This window comes from Oncorhynchus nerka, linkage group LG10 (assembly GCF_034236695.1).
Source record: "Oncorhynchus nerka isolate Pitt River linkage group LG10, Oner_Uvic_2.0, whole genome shotgun sequence".
Lineage (NCBI taxonomy): Eukaryota > Metazoa > Chordata > Actinopteri > Salmoniformes > Salmonidae > Oncorhynchus > Oncorhynchus nerka.
Genome location: NC_088405.1, coordinates 62,617,256 through 62,640,166, shown reverse-complemented (window position 1 = coordinate 62,640,166; position 22,911 = coordinate 62,617,256). Strand labels below are relative to the sequence as shown.

The following is a 22,911-nucleotide window of genomic DNA, read 5'->3' as shown; positions in this document are numbered from 1 at the left end:
CTTTATGCAATTATTATTACATTCAATTATTTACAGTAACTTGGAAATATGGCACCAAATTCGATAGTAAAGCAAAAACTTGTGGGTTAAAAATGTTCAAATGTTCTGTGAGTAAATACTTCTGTTTCCTGTGTAATGGAGGAATAACGGCTGGTTGGAATCCCATTCATTCCTTTAGTGCTTCATACTGTAGTCAGTCTTGTAAAATAATGCATTATACAGCGATGGGGGGACGGGGGGACAGGGGACGGGGGGCTATGGGAGGAATGCTAGTGCAGGGAGTGGGGACGGGGACGGGGGGACGGGGACGGGGCCGGGGATGGGGACGGGACGTGTACGTGGACGTGGACGGGGACGGGGGCGGTACGGGACAGGACGGGGGCGAGGACGGGGACAGGACAGGGACAGGACGGGGATGGGGACGTGGACGGGGACGGGGAGAGGACGGGGACAGGACGGGGACGGGGACAGGACGGGGGCGTGGACGGGGGGCGGGTACGGGGACAGGACGGGGACGTGGACGGGGACGGGGACAGGACGGGGACAGGACGGGGATGGGTACGGGACAGGACGGGGACGTGGACGGGACGGGGACAGGACGGGTGCGGGGACAGGACGGGGACGGGTACGGGACAGGACGGGGGGCGGGTACGGGACAGGACGGGGGGCGGGTGCGGGACAGGACGGGGACGGGGCGGGACGGGTGCGGGACGGGGGCGGGTACGGGGACGGGACGGGGACAGGGACAGGACGGGGACGGTACGGGACAGGACGGGGACGGGGGCGGGGACAGGACGGGGACGGGGACAGGACAGGACGGGGACAGGACGGGGACGGGTACGGGACAGGACGGGGACGTGGGCGGGACGGGGACAGGACGGGGACAGGACGGGTGCGGGACAGGACGGGTGCACGGACAGGACGGGGACAGAACGGGACGGGGACGGGGACGGGGGCGTGGACAGGACGGGGACGTGGACGGGGAGGGGGACGGGTACGGGACAGGACGGGGACGGGGACAGGACGGGGACGGGGACGGGGACAGGACGGGTACGGGACAGGACGGGGACGGGGACAGGACGGGTACGGGACAGGACAGGTACGGGACAGGACGGGGACGTGGACGGGGACGGGGACAGGACGGGGACGGGGACGTGGACAGGACGTGGACAGGGGTTCCAGTTTGTGCTGAGGTGTAGTTTTGGTGTTGATTTTTGAAAACATTTTAAAGCCTTCTTTTCTGGGTTTCTAAGGGGATGATAAAAGGTGCATCTCCTCTGCTTGGCTCCTCCTTATAGTGGATCTGCCGCAGGGAAGGAAAATAACGGAAAGGAGGAATGTTTTCATTCCCTCAGCAACTCAACTTCACCCATCGTCTCTGCTCTGACTCTGCAGAACAAAGGACATACACACTGCCTTATCTCTTGCGCACACACACACACACACACACATGCGCATGCATGCTCACACATACGTTCTTGCATATGCACACATACTTAAATAAATGAAGGGACAATGTTTGACCTCTCACAAAGGCAAAGATAATATATTTATGTGAGACTTATTTCTTAATTTGAACTATCCTTAATTCATATTCTTACAGTAATTAGTTCCATCTTCTCTTTATCCAGTGTGTTCTCTTGGAAGGCACAACACTCCCAACAGTTTAAATCTAACTTTAGTTAGTACCTCAACTGCCATTTAGGTACTTTCTCTCTCCTGTAGAGTCCAAAAAGCTCTTCTCTCCAATAATCCTCCAGTATGGCCATGTGAAGTCCCTCTGCACCCCTGAATAATGTTGCAGTGTAAAGTTAGTGCCCCTCAGGGTGGGGGGAGCTGGATTGAGTGTTCGTCCTCCCCAGAGAAATCTGTGCTCGGTCCAGAGGTCCAGGTCCCCCATGTGGAGGAGCCTCTGTCAGACATAGGCTGACTCACTGGACTGGGTCCTGCCCAGGTTGGGGGCCTGGGACACATGCGACACGTCCTTCTTACGCACCTCACAGATGGACTTCCTGCGGGCCTGAACACCCCTGACGGCCGTCTTGATCTTCCTCCAGCCCAGGTGGTTGAGCTCGGCCAGGTTGAGCAGCACACAAATGCCGCTCACCGCAAACATGAAGATCAGGAACACTGTCTTCTCTGTGGGGCGTGACACGTAACACTCCACCTCCTTCACGCAGGGGTAACGGTCACACTCAAACATCCCTGGCACGTTGAAGCCATACAGGAAGTACTGGCCTGCCAGGAAGCCGATCTCCAGCACGTTACGGAACACCACCTGGATGACGTAGAAGCGGGAGATGCCCTCCTGCCGCCGCACCTTGGCGCTCTTGGCCTGCGTGAGCCCCCGGGGTACATTTGGGATCTCCTTGACCTCCAGGTCCTGCTCCTCCTTGCCGCTGTCGGGGTTCTGCACCAGGATACCGTTGATGTTGCGCAGCTTGCGGGCGTGGTGGTCGCCTCCGCGACTGTGGTGACTTGCATGACCATGGTCTATGTAGGGGTGTAGCATGGAGTAACTGCGGTCACGCTGCTTGGCGGACTGGTGCACAGAGTAGGTGATGAAGCATAGGCTGGGCGTACACACCAAGATGATCTGGAAGACCCAGAAGCGGATGTGGGATATGGGGAAGGCCTTGTCGTAGCAGGCCTGGTTGCAGCCCGGCTGCATAGTGTTGCAGATGAACATTATCTGCTCGTCCTCATAGACTTTTTCACCCACTATACCTACTATCAAAATACGGAAGATCACTACTACGGTCAGCAGGATCCTGGAGAGAGGGAAAGAGAGAGGGGTGGGGAAGACACAATGTCAGTTATGTGTTAAGAGGAGTGTTAAATGTAGCTACGGTTGCACAATTCTGGGATCTTTCAATAAATGTCCTGGTTTCACAGTCATCCTAGTTGGAGGATTTCGTATTTCCTACTTATTTCCTCCTGATTCTGGGAGTCCTCCAACCAGGAAATGTATTGAAAGTTTAGAACAAATAATCATTGTAAGTCCTGTGATATTGACATGATTAATTAGACATGTTACTCGTCTATTGTCATTAATTGAAAGCCAAAGCTAATGTGTTTGCAGGTCGGCTTGGTTTATACTATATTATTGACTGTATGTTTGTTTTACTCCATGTGTAACTCTGTGTTGTTGTATGTGTCGAACTGCTTTGCTTTATCTTGGCCAGGTCGCAATTGTAAATGAGAACTTGTTCTCAACTAGCCTACCTGGTTAAATAAAGGTGTTCTCAACTAGCCTACCTGGTTAAATAAAGGTGTTCTCAACTAGCCTACCTGGTTAAATAAAGGTGTTCTCAACTTGCCTACCTGGTTAAATAAAGATGTTCTCAACTAGCCTACCTGGTTAAATAAAGGTGTTCTCAACTAGCCTACCTGGTTAAATAAAGGTGTTCTCAACTAGCCTACCTGGTTAAATAAAGGTGTTCTCAACTAGCCTACCTGGTTAAATAAAGGTGTTCTCAACTAGCCTACCTGGTTAAATAAAGGTGAAATAAAAATAAAAATAAATGTGTGAATTATAGTGACATCATTTGTCTTAAGCCAATAAAAGCTGTGTTTTATATGTACCTCTGCTCAACCACAGTATAAAAATGGAGACAAAAGCAGCTCTCACACCAAGGACAAGTTTGATCAGATGTGTGTAGTGGTCGCTCTCTGTGTGTGTGTGTGTGTGTGTGTGTGTGTGTGTGTGTGTGTGTGTGTGTGTGTGTGTGTGTGTGTGTGTGTGTGTGTGTGTGTGTGTGTGTGTGTGTGTGTGTGTGTGTGTGTGTGTGTGTGTGTGTGTGTGTGTGTGTGTGGGTGTGTGTGTGTGTGTGTGTGTGTGTGTGTGTGTGTGTGTGTGTGTGTGTGAATGTGTGTGTGCTTGCGTGTGTGTGTGAATGCGTGTGTGTGTGTGAATTTGTGTGTGTGCACGAATCCCTCAGCTGCTGCAGTGTGAAACGAAGAAAGGTAGGAGAGGAGAGATAGTCTCAGTCATTTCTGTGGATAATGAACATGTGGAACCCTGCATGAATATCCATCATGTTGCTGGCTGAGCGTAACCCTCCTGTCTCCTATCCAGCCAGCATCTCCATTCATTTTTCAACAGCAGACAGACAAGAGATGAGCTCTCTCCCTCTCAGCTCTGCCTGTGGAGACGTGCTGAGAGCTTAATCCCACTCCTCCTCAATCTACCCAGTACTACTACATCCACACACACCCAGACGATCTAAACCCCATTGAATAGGCTACTATACTTTATCAATGCTTCCTCACCTAAACATGGTTTATGTACTGCAATATGCTCCACTGGCATCAGCGAAAATGTCAACCAAATGACATCAGCGATGTTTAAAATTCACCGCAAGTGCTGTCCTAAAGCAATGCCCCGCCCCTCATGCTCTCTCCCTCCCTTCCTGTGTATTGATTATTTAGCCCATATTATTGGTTTGACTGATGGTGAAGTGTTCAATGGGACATTGATTGAGTGTGTGCACTTCATTTGGAGCAGCAGGTTGTAGAGTTCCTCAGAAGATGCAGACCCTCATTTTACTGTTGCTAAGCAGCTTAGATATAGCCTCCATTTACGTGAAAGAGGCAGCTACCGGTGGCTGTTCAATTAACATCTTTATCACTGCTGAATACATATGCTGCCATTTTTAATCTCTCTCTCACTCCCTCTCTCTTTACATCCCTCTCCTCCTATCTCTCTCTGTTCCTTTCTCTCTCTATGTCCCTCACACTCCCTCTCTCTTTACATCCCTCTCTTCCTATCTCTCTCTGTTCCTTTCTCTCACTATGTCCCTCTCACTCCCTCTCTCTTTACATCCCTCTCTTCCTATCTCTCTCTGTTCCTTTCTCTCTCTATGTCCCTCACACTCCCTCTCTCTTTCCTTTCATCCCTCTCCTCCTCCCTCTCCTCCTATCTCTCTCTCTCTCTATGTCCCTCTCACTTCTCTCTCCCTCTCCTCCTATGTCCCTCTCACTCCATCTCTCTTTACATCCCTCTCCTCCTATCTCTCTGTTCCTTTCTCTCTCTATGTCCCTCTCACTCCCTCTCTCTTTACATCCCTCTCCTCCTATCTCTCTCTGTTCCTTTCTCTCTCTATGTCCCTCTCACTCCATCTCTCTTTACATCCCTCTCCTCCTATCTCTCTGTTCCTTTCTCTCTCTATGTCCCTCTCACTCCCTCTCTCTTTACATCCCTCTCCTCCTATCTCTCTCTGTTCCTTTCTCTCTCTATGTCCCTCTCACTCCCTCTCTCTTTACATCCCTCTCCTCCTATCTCTCTCTGTTCCTTTCTCTCTCTATGTCCCTCTCACTCCATCTCTCTTTACATCCCTCTCCTCCTATCTCTCTCTGTTCCTTTCTCTCTCTATGTCCCTCTCACTCCCTCTCTCTTTACATCCCTCTCCTCCTATCTCTCTCTGTTCCTTTCTCTCACTATGTCCCTCTCACTCCCTCTCTCTTTACATCCCTCTCCTCCTATCTCTCTCTGTTCCTTTCTCTCTCTATGTCCCTCTCCTCCATCTCTTTTACATCCTCTCCTATCTCTCTGTTCCTTTCTCTCTCTATGTCCCTCTCTCCCTCTCCTCCTATCTCTCTCTGTTCCTCTCTCTATGTCCCTCTCACTCCATCTCTCTTTACATCCCTCTCCTCCTATCTCTCTCTGTTCCTTTCTCTCTCTATGTCCCTCTCACTCCCTCTCTCTTTACATCCCTCTCCTCCTATCTCTCTCTGTTCCTTTCTCTCTCTATGTCCCTCTCACTCCATCTCTCTTTACATCCCTCTCCTCCTATCTCTCTCTGTTCCTTTCTCTCTCTATGTCCCTCTCACTCCATCTCTCTTTACATCCCTCTCCTCCTATCTCTCTGTTCCTTTCTCTCTCTATGTCCCTCTCACTCCCTCTCTCTTTACATCCCTCTCCTCCTATCTCTCTCTGTTCCTTTCTCTCTCTATGTCCCTCTCACTCCCTCTCTCTTTACATCCCTCTCCTCCTATCTCTCTCTGTTCCTTTCTCTCTCTATGTCCCTCTCACTCCATCTCTCTTTACATCCCTCTCCTCCTATCTCTCTCTGTTCCTTTCTCTCTCTATGTCCCTCTCACTCCATCTCTCTTTACATCCCTCTCCTCCTATCTCTCTCTGTTCCTTTCTCTCTCTATGTCCCTCTCACTCCCTCTCTCTTTACATCCCTCTCCTCCTATCTCTCTCTGTTCCTTTCTCTCTCTATGTCCCTCACACTCCATCTCTTTTGTTCTCTCCCCCTCTCTCTCTCTCTCCTAGTTCTTTCATAGTGCAGTGTCAAAGGAGACCCTGGTGTGTCTTTAAAATTAGCCCCACCTCCCCCCACACCCACTCTCCGTGGCCAGTTACCACAGCAACCCCCTACTGATCCAGTCAGAGCGGAGGCTCAGGGAGAGAGAGGAGAAGAGAGCAAGGGATGGAGGGATGAAGGAGTGAGAGAAATAAGAACTGTGTGTGAGGCGTGAGAAGATACTGAAACCTTATGAATGTAGACAGATAGACAGGCAGATGTAAAGTGAGACAAACATGCTAAATCAGGGGGAAAGACAGACAGATGTAAAGTGAGACAAACATGCTAAATCAGGGGGAAAGACAGGCAGATGTAAAGTGAGACAAACATGCTAAATCAGGGGGAAAGACAGGCAGATGTAAAGTGAGAAATCAGGGGGAAAGACAGGCAGATGTAAAGTGAGACAAACATGCTAAATCAGGGGGAAAGACAGGCAGATGTAAAGTGAGACAAACATGCTAAATCAGGGGGAAAGACAGGCAGATGTAAAGTGAGACAAACATGCTAAATCAGGGGGAAAGACAGGCAGATGTAAAGTGAGACAAACATGCTAAATCAGGGGGAAAGACAGGCAGATGTAAAGTGAGACAAACATGCTAAATCAGGGGGAAAGACAGGCAGATGTAAAGTGAGACAAACATGCTAAATCAGGGGGAAAGACAGACAGATGTGATGGTACAGATTCCTAGCCGGGCAGCAGAGCAGGCAGAACATGTGGTACTATGGTACAGACTTTAAATAGAGTTGCATGCTGCTGCAGGACTGTTCTCACACCACCTGGGCCTCGCATGGGCATGTGTATGTGTTTGCATATGCATGTTTATTTTTATGTGTGTATGTAAGTGTGCATGTACTGTGTGTGTGTGTGTGTGTGTGTGTGTGTGTGTGTGTGTGTGTGTGTGTGTGTGTGTGTGTGTGTGTGTGTGTGTGTGTGTGTGTGTGTGTGTGTGTGTGTGTGTGTGTGTGGGTGCTTGTGTATTCCCTGTGTATCCCTTGCTTGTGCGAGGTGGCATGTGTGTCTGGTCGTCTGTGTTTGGAGCAGCTGTGTGTACGCTACACTGCCTCTCAGTGTGTTTGAAAATAAAACAGAAGAGATTTCTACACCTTTGGTGTTTCAGAGGTTCAATGCCATGTACATGAACATTTGCACACACTTCCACTCTTATAGAACACACATGCATGCAGGGAATCACACAAGCAAGTACACAATTACAAGCGCAGACACATAGCCATACAGATACACAGCCACACACACAGTCACACAGCCATACATGCACTACACACACACAGCTACACAGACACACAGCCATACAGACACACACACAGCCACACAGACACACAGCCATACAGCCATACAGACACACAGCCACACACACAGCCACACAGACGCACAGCCATACATGCACTACACACACACAGCTACACAGACACACAGCCATACAGACACACAGCCACACACACAGCCACACAGACACACAGCCATACATGCACTACACACACACAGCTACACAGACACACAGCCATACATGCACCACACACACACACACACTGCATTCAGAAAGTATTCAGACCCCTTCACTTTTCCACATTTTGTTACGTTACAGCCTTATTCTTAAATTGACTAAATCGTTTCTTCCCTCGTCGTTTCTTCCCTCGTCAATGTACACACAGTACCCCATAATGACAAAGCAAAAACAGGTTTTTAGAAATATTTGCAAAAGTATAAAAAATCCCAAACTGAAATATCACATTTATGTAAGTATTCAGACCCTTAACTCAGTACTTTTACTCAGCACCTTTGGCAGCGATTACAGCCGTGAGTCTTTTTGGGTATGACGCTATAAGCTTGGCACACCTGTTTTTGGGGAGTTTCTCCCATTCTTCTCTGCAGATCCTCTCAAGCTCAATCAGGTTGGATGGGGAGCATTGCTGCACAGCTATTTTCAGGTCTCTCTAGACATGTTCGATTGGGTTCATGTCTGGGCTCTGGCTGGGCCACTCAAGGACATTCAGAGACTTGTCCCGAAGCCACTCCTGCATTGTCTTGGCTGTGTACTTTGGGTGGTTGTCCCGTTGGAAGGTGAACCGTCGCCCCAGTCTGTGTCACGCCTGCTCCCGCTCTTCCTCCCTCTGGCTCTCGAGGGCGCCATACTCCCCAACACATCCAGTACGCACACCTGCCTTTCCCCGTCACGCGCATCAGCGCTCATTGGACTCACGTGGACTCAATTACTTGTGTAATTTCCTTCCCTATTTCTGTCTGTTTCCTAGCTCTGTTCCCTGCATCAGGATTGTTTGTCATATGTTCTCGTTTACCTGTGTGCTGACGCTGTTCCTGTCGTGTTCCATGTCTGTCCCTGAATAAATGTTTGACTCCCCGTACCTGCTTCTCATCTCCGGCATCAGGTCCTTGCAGTCTGAGGTCCTGAGCACTCTGGAGCAGGTTGTCATCAAGGATCTCTCTGTTCCATTCATATTTCCCTCAATCCTGACTAGTCGCCCAGTCCCTGCCACTGAAAAACATCCCCACAGCATGATGCTGCCACCAACATAATTCATCGTAGGGATGGTGCCAGGTTTCCTCCAGACGTGACGCTTGGCATTCAGGCCAAATAGTTCAATCTTGGTTTCATCAGACAAGAGAATCTTGTTTCTCATGGTCTGAGAGTCCTTTAGGTGCCTTTTGGCAAACTCCAAGGGGCTGTCATGTACTGAGGAATGGCTTCCGTCTGGCCACTCTACCATAAAGGCCTGATTGGTGGAGTGCTGCAGAGATGGTTGTCCTTCTGGAAGGTTCTCCCATCTCTACAGAGGAGCTCTGGAGTTTAGTCAGAGTGACCATCGGGTTCTTGGTCACCTCCCTGACCAAGGCCCTTCTCCCCCGATTGCTCAGTTTGGCCCGAGCAGCCAGCTCTAGGAAGAGTCTTTGTGCTTCCAAACGTCTTCCATTTAAGAATGATGGAGGCCACTGTGTTCTTGGGGACCTTCAATGCTGCAGAAAAAAATGGTACCCTTCCCCAAATCTGTGCCTCAACACAATCCAGTCTCGAAGCTCTACTGACAATTCCTTCGACCTCATGGCTTGGTTTTTGCTCTGACATGCACTGTCAACTGTGAGACCTTATATAGACAGGTGTGTGACTTTCCAAATCATGCCCAATCAATTCAATTTACCACAGGTGGACTCTAATCAAGTTGTAGAAACATGTCAAGGATGATCAATGGAAACAGGATGCACCTGAGCTCAATTTCAAGTCTCATAGCAAAAGGTCTGAATACTTATGAAAAAATACGGTATTGTAAGGTAAGGTATTTCTGTTTTAAAAATTCATAAAATTGCAAACATTTCTAAGAACCTGTTTTCTATTTGTCATTATGGGGTATTGTGTGTAGATTGAGGAGGGAAAATAATAATTGAATCAATTTTAGAATAAGGTTGTAATATAACAAAATATGGAAAAAGTGTAGGGGTCTGAATACTTTCCGAATGCACTGTAAGTGTTTGTCTCCTTGATGGTTTGACTGAAAGTGAGGGTATTGATGTTTCTCAGCAAGGCATTTGACACTCCTAGATGAAAGCATATTGTGTCCTGTTTCATAAAGCTAATGGCAAATAACCTTATTATCCCTACTGTATCTCTGGGTTTTGAAATGTGAGAATCTACACAGCTGCAGCTGCTGATTGCCCTGTCAATGTATTGAATGGATAACAGAACAAGACAGGCTTCTGTATGTATCTCAACAATGAAGGAGTCTGAGTGTGACAGAGCCTCTGTCAAGTCGTCACAGAGATGCTCTGAGTGAGTTTGTGTTGCAGCAGTTCCCTTGGTGCAGCCTGGTCCAGGTCCTGCGGTCACAACGAGTGACTGTCATCATCATTCAAACACCTGCTGTGTGCTGCATCAGAGGGGCGGGCCCTGCGCTGCACCTATGCTACACTACACAGGCTGTCTGTTCACACGTCCACAGCATATGACCGTATGGTTTCTAACTAACCCATAATCAACATTACAGATGTGTTCATTATGCCTCATGTTTGATGTATTCTTGTACTGAATAGTTCCCGGGAAAGACACAGGTCATTACATTTCCCTCTTATGTATTAGGTTCTGCAGAATTCACAGGGTTGCTTTGCCTGCAATGTTTGACAGGGGGTACGTGATGGTGTTGCGCAGTGTGAGTTTTACTGCGGTCCTGAGCTGTTGGTTTATTCAGGTGTTAGACTGTTGGTTTATTCAGGTGTTGTGTGTGTGTGTGTGTGTGTGTGTGTGTGTGTGTGTGTGTGTGTGTGTGTGTGTGTGTGTGTGTTTGGGTGTAAGTGGTACATGGTTTGGGATTGCTGTGTGTGTGTGTGTGTGTGTGTGTGTGTGTGTGTGTGTGTGTGTGTGTGTGTGTGTGTGTGTGTGTGTGTGTGTGTGTGTGTGTGTGTGTGTGTGTGTGTGTGTGTGTGTGTGTGTGTGTGTGTGTGTGTGTGTGTGTGTGTGTGTGTGTGTGTGTGTGTGTGTGTGTGTGTGTGTGTGTGTGTGTGTGTGTGTGTGTGTGTGTGTGTGTGTGTGTGTGTGTGTGTGTGTGTGTGTGTGTGTGTGTGTGTGTGTGTGTGTGTGTTGTGTGTGTGTGTGTGTGTGTGTGTGTGTGTGTGTGTGTGTGTGTGTGTGTGTGTGTGTGTGTGTGTGTGTGTGTGTGTGTGTGTGTGTGTGTGTGTGTGTGTGTGTGTGTGTGTGTGTGTGTGTGTGTGTGTGTGTGTGTGTGTGTGTGTGTGTGTGTGTGTGTGTGTGTGTGTGTGTGTGTGTGTGTGTGTGTGTGTGTGTGTGTGTGTGTGTGTGTGTGTGTGTGTGTGTGTGTGTGTGTGTGTGTGTGTGTGTGTGTGTGTGTGTGTGTGTGTGTGTGTGTGTGTGTGTGTGTGTGTGTGTGTGTGTGTGTGTGTGTGTGTGTGTGTGTGTGTGTGTGTGTGTGTGTGTGTGTGTGTGTGTGTGTGTGTGTGTGTGTGTGTGTGTGTGTGTGTGTGTGTGTGTGTGTGTGTGTGTGTGTGTGTGTGTGTGTGTGTGTGTGTGTGTGTGTGTGTGTGTGTGTGTGTGTGTGTGTGTGTGTGTGTGTGTGTGTGTGTGTGTGTGTGTGTGTGTGTGTGTGTGTGTGTGTGTGTGTGTGTGTGTGTGTGTGTGTGTGTGTGTGTGTGTGTGTGTGTGTGTGTGTGTGTGTGTGTGTGTGTGTGTGTGTGTGTGTGTGTGTGTGTGTGTGTGTGTGTGTGTGTGTGTGTGTGTGTGTGTGTGTGTGTGTGTGTGTGTGTGTGTGTGTGTGTGTGTGTGTGTGTGTGTGTGTGTGTGTGTGTGTGTGTGTGTGTGTGTGTGTGTGTGTGTGTGTGTGTGTGTGTGTGTGTGTGTGTGTGTGTGTGTGTGTGTGTGTGTGTGTGTGTGTTGTTCTGCTGTAGAATAGGATAATCAGCATGGAGTAGATTGCTGCATTAGCAGAAAGCAGTGGAAAAAGGTCATCTAGAAACATCAGTTAAACCCTGCAGAGAGAGGACCCATACTTTAGAGCAAACGAAGGCAGGAAGGCCCTTAGGCCCTCACCATCTGAATATCCCACTCCAGATGATCAAAAAGATGTTTGACTATCATTAGAAGTTCGCCTGCTTGTTTTGGAAGCTCTTCAATCAAGCCAACGGCGTAATTTACTCGAGGCCATTGCTTGAACTGGTTGAACTGGTTGAACTGGTCCAGAAGATCCAGGATGCGGATCCAGGCACCACATCTACACAGCTCTGTACAACACCATCAACGCTCCAGCCTCAGATCACTTACAGCAAGACTGGCTGGAACATGTCTTACATCAGTCATCTCATACCTAGAAAACCAGACGATTCGCCCCACTGTGACCAAACCATACTTTCAAGGTATATAAAATGCTATAGATTTTCTCATACCGTATGTGTTCAAATTCACCAATAATCATGGCGATGAATCATTCCTTAATGACGATATTGCATCAAATGTGCACATATACACAGTTGTGAGTTACTATAGAAACAGCCTGTCCAGATGAATGTACCAGTGAGGAAGGCATTCTTGGCTGGTATGGAATGTGATGTAAATCACCACAGCCAGGTCTCTGATTGGAGACCCAATCATCCAGCTAAAGAGCATGTCTGATTGCAGCCCAAGTGGATAATTGAATCTCTAGCTATCTTTGGTCTAGGATGATGTCACAGTCATGAATCAGAGCAGGCTCTTAGAACTCCTACAGTAATGGTGAAAGGTATAGAAACAGCAAGTCCACTGAGTACTGTGTCTAGTACACTGAGCCAGTGTCTATTGAATGGTGGTTTATACAAGCACTGTTGGTAATGCTGAATGGCCAGGAAGTCTTTACAGTATAGTCAATTCATTTTGTGTGTAGCCTCTAAACACTCTGCGGCTCTGCTGCATTGTTTCTACAGTATACTTTAGATTATCTGATGTGTAGGCTGTGTAATCTGTTTTAGCAGCTCCAGTGTTAGGTCTATGGCAGCCTCGTCGCGAACCAGGCCATGACAACGACCTGGTTTTGGAGGTCTGGCATGGTAGACTATGGTAGCTCCTGTAGTAGTTGGTGTGCTGGCTGGACATCCAGGCCCTGGCTCTTCGAAAGGCTCTCACACGTTCATCCACACAGCAGCTGCTGCTGCCAGCCTTCAGAGGCTGCACTGGCTCTGAGCACTGACCCCAGATGCACAGGGAAAACACCCACACACCAGCTCATACACACAAACGTACACACACACACACACTGACACATATGCATACACATATATACACACGCTGATGATGCTCACAGACTCATGAATACACTAGGTCATGATCTCACATGCTATGCATACATACACTGTACCTCTCAAACACATACTAGCTCACCCCACGAGTACTCACACATAGGCCTGCATACAGCCAGAACTAGCAGAAACGCAAATACATTGTGGACAGTGGACAAACACCAAGGGCACAAGAACAGAGAGCAGTCACATAATATTCAGCCACACATACTGGACACCCAGAGTGAAAATGTTATTTCATCTCATACGGAGCATGTCTCCGTAACAAGACACAGCTAATTGCTTATGGCAGCACATAATGAAGACCTGACCAAGCACAGAGATTAGAGAGCTGCATTACATTACAACACACTGGCTATCACACTGAAGGAGCATCTCTTCATCTCCCCCCTCTCTCTGTCTCTCCCTCTCTACCTCCCTCTTTCAATTAGTGTTTGAGCTAGTTGGTGAATATTGTATGGCATCACTATTCTCCTCTGTGAATATGGGACTATGTAAAAGAAGCAAATACTAACTATATGTAACAGGCGTCTTATTTTGTATCAAATATTGAGAATGTTTCAAATCAAATATGTCTGAAAAACACGTGGCTCAGTTGGTAGAGCATGGTGTTTGCAACGACAGGGTTGTGGGTTTGATTTCACGAGGGACCAGTATGAAAATGTATACACTCACTACTGTAAGATGCTCTGGATAAGAGTGTCTGCTAAAATGTAAAAATCTAGCCCGATGCTGTGGGTGTATCCAATCCAGTATGGCTGTCTCCTCTGCAGTAGGGTCAGTTAGCATCTCCAGTGTATTGAGTAATGACACAGATTCTCCATGCCACTGACTGTGATAACAACCTGTGCTGCCAACTCAGATACTCTGCAGATGGAAACTTATCCTCTTTTTTTCCTCAGCCTCTGCAGCACTATCCCTTCCTTCCCATCCCTCCATCCCCTCATTTCCATTGTTTAATCTCTCCCTGATCCCCTAGTCCTCCATTCTCTCTCTCTTCCTGCTCCATTCGTCTCTGGCACTGACCCCACTACAGCATTGCAGTGGAGAAAATGATGCATCAACACACTTCCTTTCCCTTTTACCTGCAAGGTGTTTAACCTGATTTAATACAGGAACTACCCCGGCTTATTTCTCTCCTGGAAGAGCACATTAACGCTTTGTAAGAGAGATCACAGGCGTGTGTGTGTGTGTGTGTGTGTGTGTGTGTGTGTGTGTGTGTGTGTGTGTGTGTGTGTGTGTGTGTGTGTGCGTCAGAATGAAGCAGAGCAAAGGGGGGGAGAGATAGCCTATAGAGGACAGTGAGGACAAAGATACAGTATAAGGCACAGTGACTGCAGGAGGGGGACAGAGACTTGATTTGGAGTCAGAAGAGAATCTAGTGAGCAGGATTATAACAGAACTGCCACATATACATGAACATGCATTCTAATCAGACCGCTGCTACATTTACATACACTACTGAATGTGCAAAATGGCTGACCTGACCCTGATATCTAATGACTAGCAGAGCCACATCTCTGAAACAGCAGTCTGACCACATGAAACAATTTCACAACCAGGCCTTCACCAACACGTTGCAGTAGCTTAAAGAATCACCCTGTATACATGCACCATGTACGTAACACTCAGTTCCATATCTGCAGTTGCTATTAAGAATCTAAATTCACACAGACAGAATGGACTGACAGAGGGCCACCACAGAGATATTGGGTTACTGCTAACATCTAGAGGCCACACAGACAGGACTAACAGATTGAACATGGCCCAAACACTAAGGTATCCGTTACAACACACCCTCATGTCCTCACCAGCGGCAGGAGAAACCAGAGGAATGTAGGCTACTGAGCGTCAAAATGTACAAATAAAAAGAGACTTAACTGTGGTGCACTATAGGGTCAGTATTCACATGATCACTTTAGTCATCTGACCATGTCTGGTATAAAGTGTGGAAACACCTCAATGCCTTTAACTCCACATATATAAATACTACAGAAGGAGACTATGATGAAAAGGATGGACCCACGTTTAGCTTGAGGAGAATTAGTCATCAAATATGTTTGATATGAGGGGGAAAGCCTTTCTTGTCGGGCCTGTAAAGCGCATGATCAACAGCAGCGCTCAGATTAAGAATAAAAGACACGAACAGAAGTCCATGTCAGCATTAATAATGCGCTCTGTCAGACACCGCAAACACATGTGTTGTCTCTGCTTCTGAATGATTGTAGGCGTTTCTTCATTCGTTGATTCATTCTCTGATTAATGTATTCCTCTTTTGCACCCAACAGACTATCATTGATTCTAGTTGCCAGACAGGGGCTTGATCTAAACTCAAAGGAGATGGAAAATGTGGATCCCTTATCCTGTTCATCATCGTTTGGCATTTAGAGAAATGGGGAGATACAGTATGTGTCCACACTCACATATTTGGTTTGGTTGTTTGTGTAGTCTACTTTATCAGTATTTTTCAGAACTTTGATCTACTTTAGCATGACCCCAAATCATATCGACCATTGGGACACCCTGATGAACTCGTTAGCCGATTCGCCTTGGTGGATTTGAATTATGACTTCGCCCACACATTAAAGGCTTTTCAACTTGCAGACCCACACCAGTGCCTGAACTTGGATTTGTTATCCCACTTAGCTCCTATTTGTGGTTATAATTATTCCTTTTGCTTTTCATATCCACCATGTTGAATAATATGAAATAATAATACTATAGTGATACTACACTACAACCTACATTTAACACCATGAACATTGTTGTGACATTTCATAGTTCAAAAGCGCTGTGCAAAGTGCAAACATTACCATAAATCTCATTATAATCTAGCAACACTATTTCATTTGAAACCTTCTTAAACAATGTGCTATGAAGAGGTGACTTTATGTATTGCTCAGTTTACTAAACTCAAGTTAAATAATCCCCTCCGATTTGATTATTTAGTCAATTATTTAACTTGAGTTTAGTAAACTAAGCAAAACATAAATAGTTGCTTCTTCATAACGCACATTGTTGAAGAAAAGTTTCAAATGAAATAGCGCTGCTAGATTATAATGAGATTTATGGTAATGTTTGTACTTTGCACAGCGCTTTTGCACTAGGAAAATGTCGCCCTCAGTCTCTATTTAGACTGCTGTATATAGCCTTCTAGCCACATACTCTGTTAAACATGTACGTGCACACACATACACAGACAAACACATACACAGACAAACACATACACAGACAGACACAGACAAACACATACACAGACAGACAGACATACACAGACAAACACATACACAAACAAACACATACACAGATAAACACAGACATACACAGACAAACACAGACATACACATACACAGATAAACACAAACATACACAGACATACACAGACATACACATACACAGACATACACAGGCAAACACAGACATACACAGACATACACATACACATACAATCACAGAGACACACACACAAAAAAAAGACAAAAGCACAAAAACAGACACAAACACAGACACGCAGTGATTGTACTATGCTTGTATGAGAGAGAAGGTCAGGCTTTGCCCTTGCTGGGGACTACCTGGGGTTGAGGTTAATGAGCACAGCAGTGCAGCTGGCCTCCATGTTAACATAGGTAGCCAAGCTCTGTAGACTTCCTCTCTACTGCACGGTACTGCAATCCTGAAATCCTATAGCTGTATGCTTCACTGGGTAAGCAAGCATATGGAAATATCATGTGTGATTTTTCCATACAGGGGACAAGTGCAGTTTACCAATGTGAGTAACTCACATTGTGGTTAATGGGTGGAAAATCACACTTTGAATTTGACTAATCACGCAGGCGAGAGACGATGAAGGATATTTTTCACATGCCAGAGAAAGAAATCTGCCATTACAGTATGTTTGTCCTCAGTACATGTCTCCACTGCTAATAAGACTCCAATCTGCTCATGCATAACCTTCTGTCACTACACTCCAGTAACTACAGAACACACAAAACCACAAGAAGCAATCTCTCCTCTGCCAAGTTCAGAATAATTTCCTCCATCTCATCCTGCTCACCCACACCTTCATTTCTGTCCTCTGAATCTCTTTTCTCGGTATGTCTCGCTCTCCTCCTCCTCCTACTAGAGACCGCCATTGCCCCTCCATCAATACCAGGACCAATAGGTGAAATCAACACAGGAGCTTGGCTGAATTAGCCCTAATGCCCAGTAATACCAGCTATTGATTATGTGCAATTAGCTTTGCCTTAAATAATGATGGGCACAGAAGGGGGGAATGGCCGAGGAGGGGAGGGGCGGGGAGGAGGCTACTGCTGGGACAGTCCTCAGGGATACCACCAACCCAGTTAACACTCAAAACACACATACATTTACGTTTTTGTAATTTAGCAGATGCTCTTATCCAGAGTGACTTACAGGAGCAATTAAGGTTAAGAGCCTTGCTCAAGGGCACATCGACAGATTTGTCATCTAGTCGGATCGGGGATTCGAACCAGTGACCTTTCGGTTACTGGTCCAATGCTCTAAACTGCTAGGCTATCTGCCAAAACACCAACACACCTTCAATAAAAAAACACACACAAGCATTTCCCATCACAAAACACACACACACACAAAACTATTTTTACACACACAGACACTGGTGATGAGTGGCAGGAGGACAGTCTTACCTCCCAATCATGGTAGAATGTTGCTGGACAGCAGCCTCGAGCAGCCGCTCCAGAATGGTCCACTCCCCCATGGTCATTGAAAGACAGGTTCAGCCTAAGGAGGAACCGGGGCTCCGGGGCTCTCCCCCTCTTCCTCCCGCTCCTCCTCCCCCTCCTCCTGGGCTCAGCGCTCCCGACGGTCCCCAGCCAGAGGGGGCGCATCCGCCCCCGTCCCACACCAGCTTCTTCTGACCTCTACTCGTTGACCTGGCCGATGGTTCTCTATGGGAGTGACTGTGTGGGGGTGAACGTGTGTGCCCTCCCTCGGTCCGGTCCCGTTGTGCTCTTCTCTTCCTGGCAGAGGAGTGGTGCCGTCTGCCTCTCCTCCTCTCTCCTCCTCTCTCCCTCCCTCCCCCTCCCTGTGTAGTGAAGCTTGTCTTCCCCCTGCTGCACCACTCAGATCTATGCTATAGCTCACTGTATGTGACAGCCATGATCTTGCTCTCGCTCTCCTTCTCTCCCTCCTCCCCCTCTTTCTCCCCCTCACTCCCGCTCTTCCCTGCCCTCTCTCGCTCTGTGCTCCACCCTACCCCCAGGTCTGTCCTGGTACCTCAGATGCACTCCCTCCCATCAGTGTGAAGCTCTTGTCCTTGCATTGTGTTCAGTACTTTCCCTGTACCCTGCCTCCTCTAACCCAGCACACTACACACTGCACCCAGCTGACCTCTCCTCTGCACACCTCCACGCACAGCCACACACACACACACGCTAAAACTCGAGGACCGACTTTCACTGCCTGAATCCTCCATATATTTACTACACTATGATGTAAAGACACATTTGCACATAAAGCTCCTGCCATGCACTGTATTGCTTACTGAAATTCCTAGTCATGGGAACGTTGGCTCCTCCACCCCCAATCACTACAAGAAACAGTAAAAAAAAAAAAGACAAAATAAACGCCGGCACACACACTCAATCAGCTGCCTTGCTGCATACACTTAGGCAGCGGTGCTGCAGACCTGCTGTCCCCTATCGTCCCTCTGGCTAATTCCAGCAGAGTCCTCCTCCTGGAGTCATGTCTGCCACAGAGAGCAGGGATGAGTGGCTATCCTCCTGGAAAACCATCATCTCTCTCTTCTCTCCCTCTCTTTGCTCTTTCTTTCTCCTTGCTCCCTCCTTTCCCCTCTCCTTATGTTTGTGTTCTGAGCTCAGTCTCTCTGATTACCTATCTCTCTCTAGGTCTCGCTCCTTGTTCCTCCCTCTCCTTTCAGCACTCTCTCACTCTCTCTGGTTCACTCTCTCACTCGATCTCTGTCAAACTACGTAAGCATGCCACATTCCCCCCTTCAGACCCCTCTCTTTCTCTCTCTCCTCCCTCCCTATTTCCTTATCTGGTAAATGTGCTAGGATTGCTAGTCTGATCGCTGGTTCACTTGTGCTTGCAAGAATGCCTCCCTTGTGCCGTCTCGGTTCTCTCCTCCTGTTCTATTGGAATGAGGGATTCTACCGCCACCCCTCCTTCCTTCCTTCCTTCCTTCCTTCCTTCCTTCCTTCCTTCCTAGATTTTTCTACAATCCTTTGTCTCAATGTGGAGTCTCTTTCTCTCTCACTGTCACTCTGTCTCTCATCATCCTCTCGTACACATGGTCTCGTCTCTCTTCTCTCACTCTCTCAGTTACACATCACCCTCCTCATGCCTCTGTCGAGAGGATTACAGGAGAGAATCATGGTTCTGCTCCTCCTCCCCATTCCCCCTCTGCCCCTTCCTGTTACTGTATTCAGCATGACCGCACACTTATTTGTCTCTGCCCCCACCTTCTCACTCCCTCCTCTCCCCCTTACTGTATTTTCCTCCCCACTCCTCCTCATTCCCCTTCACACATTCTGTCCATTTCCCCTTCTCCATTCCACCCCCAACTTTCTCTGGAAAGATGAGCCCAGTACAGTATTCTGCTGAAAGCTGAATTCATTAGATGAATATAATGGCGGTGTGATACAGTACATAGACTACCCCCACCTGCCCCCACACACACACTTGCTCTGCCACATTGGTACAGTAGCCACTGTGAGTCACACACCAACAGTAACAGCATCAAGGGGAAGAATATCCAATGTTTCTTGTCTGAACAAGGACACAGATAATATACATCTAGCTGGTTTTCTGTGCATCGGCAGGACAGAACGACAGCGTCAGGTAAGATCAGGGGGTGGTGTGTGTCTCTTTGTTAACAACAGCTGGTGAGCAATCTATAATATTAAGGAAGTCTCGAGGTTCTGCTCGCCTGAGTTAGAATACCTCATGCTAAGCTGCAGACCATACTATTCACCAAGAGTGTTATCATCTTTATTTTTTTGTAGCTGTCTATTTACTGCACTCAATGAGCTGTATAGGACCATAAGTAAACAAGAAAATGCTCATCCAGGGGCTGCTCTGATACTGGCCTGTGATTTTAATGCAGGACAACTCAACTCTCCCTCTTACCTCATTTCTACCAGCATTTCACCTGTACAACTTTACTCACACAGAGATCAAAATAAACACCTACGTCAGAATGCTGTTCAATGTCTACAGCTCAGTTCACCTCCACCCTCATCACTAAGCTAAGGACCCAGGGACTGAACACCTCCCTCTGCAACTGGATCACACCCCCAGTATGGTTAGTGTAGGCAACAACACATCCGCCACTCTGACTCTCAACACGGGAGCCCCTCAGGGGTGCGTTCTCAGCCCCCTCCTGTACTCCCGGTTCACCCACAACTGCATGGCAGCGCATAACTCCAACACCATCATTAAGTTTGCCGACGACACGATGGGAATAGGCACGATCACCAAAACGATGAGACAGCCTATGGGGAGGAGGTCCGAGACCTGGCAATGTGGTGCTAGGACAACAACCTGTCCCTCAATGTCAGCAAGACAAAGGAGCTGATAGTGTACAACAGGAAACGGAAGACCGAACATGCCCCCATTTACATTGACGGGGCTGTAGAGGAGCGGGTTGAGAGGTTCAAGTTCCTCAGTGTCCACATCACTAAGGATCTACCATGGTCCACACACACCAACACAGTCGAGAAGAGGGCATGACAACGTCTCTTCCCCCTCAGGAGGTTGATAAGATTTGGTATGGGCCCCAGATCCTCAAAAAGTTATATAGCTGCACCATTGAAAGCATCTTGACTGGCTGCATCACCACTTGGTATGGTAACTGCTTGGCATCGGATCTCAAGGCGCTACAGAAGTTAGGGCGTATGGCCCAGTACATCACTGGGGCCGAGCTCCCTGCCATCCAGGAACCAGGCGGTGTCAGAGGAATGCGCAAAAAACTCTCAAAGACTCCAGCCAATCAAGTCATAGACTGTTCTCTCTAGTACCGCATGGCAAACGGTACCAATGCATCAAGTCTGACAGGACCCCGAACAGCTTCTACCCCCAAGCCATAAGACTGCTAAATAGTTAGTTAAATAGTTTACGAAGCATGTGATCAATAAAATGTTATTTGAAGAAAGGACAGACCGAGAGATATGGAGTTTTAGAACATAAGAAGAAATAGAGGGAGGTAAGAGGCAGGGAGAGTGGTGGTGGGGGGGGCTTCAGGTTGCATGCAGGCTTGTGAGAGGTAAGTAAGAAATGTGCCTCTGTGATGCCATGGTAACAGTGCATGCAATGATATTGCATACCCTCATACAAAACCAGCCACGGATCAGGCTAGAGGGAGCAAGTTCACAACCACAGACCTTACACAGCAACCACTGCAGTGAATTAATGTATCTAGCTCTGTGTGTGTGTGTGTGTGTGTGTGTGTGTGTGTGTGTGTGTGTGTGTGTGTGTGTGTGTGTGTGTGTGTGTGTGTGTGTGTGTGTGTGTGTGTGTGTGTGTGTGTGTGTGTGTGTGTGTGTGTGAGAGAGAGAGATAGAGAGAGCAGATAGGGACGGAGAGGGAACATTGTGTGTGTTTAGCATCTTGGGCGTGGGGGTAATTTAGGGTATCATCCTCATCAAGGACACATGGTGTATCAGTCCTGAGACAGTGGAATGTGTTTGGGCCTGGGTTAGTGACATAGAGATAGTGTGGAGAGCTGTCCTCAGCTGGCTGGGGCTGAATGAATTCAGACCTCTATGGAACAAGAGAGTGAGACACAGGTGTGTCATCAGTTACCTAGAACAGCCAGCTCAGACACACACACACACACACAAGCAAACACACATGCTTTTTTTGAACACTACAATTAAATAAAAGCGTGCACGCACGCACACACAAATAAATATTCTTACATCAATGACCTTGGATGGAGGGAAACACCAAATTGCATCAATGAATTAACAGGAAATATTTATCTTAGATTAATGGATATTCCAAAAATATAAATTTGATGATTTTCTTGTCACAAAGATGCTGATCATTATTAACAGATGTTGCTCTTCACTGGTCATAATCCTGTATTGATACTCCATATTTAGGGCTTCCTGCTTGAAGCTTCAGTGTGAATCAAATGGGGTGAAAAGACATCTGACATATTGTAATCCAAACAAATAGTGTAAAGTCAGGGGAAATGATCCAGCTAGTGCTGTAGTAGACTAGAGAACACTGTTCACTACCTCATAGTAAGCTGTTAAGAATCGGTCATGACTAGAATAGGGGTCACTTAACCAAAAGAGGAATGATAGTTATTGTGTCATCGATCATACCATACACTATGTAGATAAGGTAGTGGGTGATAGTACGTTAGATGATGCATATCTTCGTAGGTCAACGTGTCTATGAAGGGGGAAAGCAGGGATTGGTGTATGTGTGTGTAGAGCTCAGGTGTGTGTGTGTTGGTAACATTCATCAGGGAACCGACATAGATCCTCTGAACAGTAACTCATGTAGAATGTTCTCTGCTCATGGCCCCTTGGCCAGTCGTTGGAGAGGCTGCCACCCAGTGGCTGTACCAGCTCTCAGCAGGCCAGTAAAGGGATGGGCTCCAGTCAGAGGCATTGTTGATTTATGCATCAGATCAGTACCAACTGTTACCGGTTCCACTTTAGGCGACCAAACCCACTGAGAAAATATCCAGTAATGCACTGTGGCAGCAGGGAGGAGGCTGTAATCACTAACTGATATGTTGACTGACAAATGGTCTTGTAACTTACTGGGAAGCGGTTT

At 47.4% G+C, this 22,911-nt stretch overlaps 1 protein-coding gene across 1 annotated transcript; it reads right to left on the bottom strand.

The window, feature by feature from the left end:
- Positions 1-938: 938 nt before the first annotated feature.
- Positions 939-18,132, bottom strand: LOC115136455 (gap junction delta-2 protein-like). Its single transcript, XM_029672036.2, has 2 exons — positions 17,784-18,132; positions 939-2,771 (listed from the first exon to the last, which is right to left on the bottom strand). Exons 1-2 carry the CDS (start codon positions 17,858-17,860, stop codon positions 1,916-1,918), a joined length of 933 nt encoding a protein of 310 aa, XP_029527896.1. The 5' UTR covers positions 17,861-18,132; the 3' UTR covers positions 939-1,915.
- Between the last annotated feature and the right edge of the window lie 4,779 nt (positions 18,133-22,911).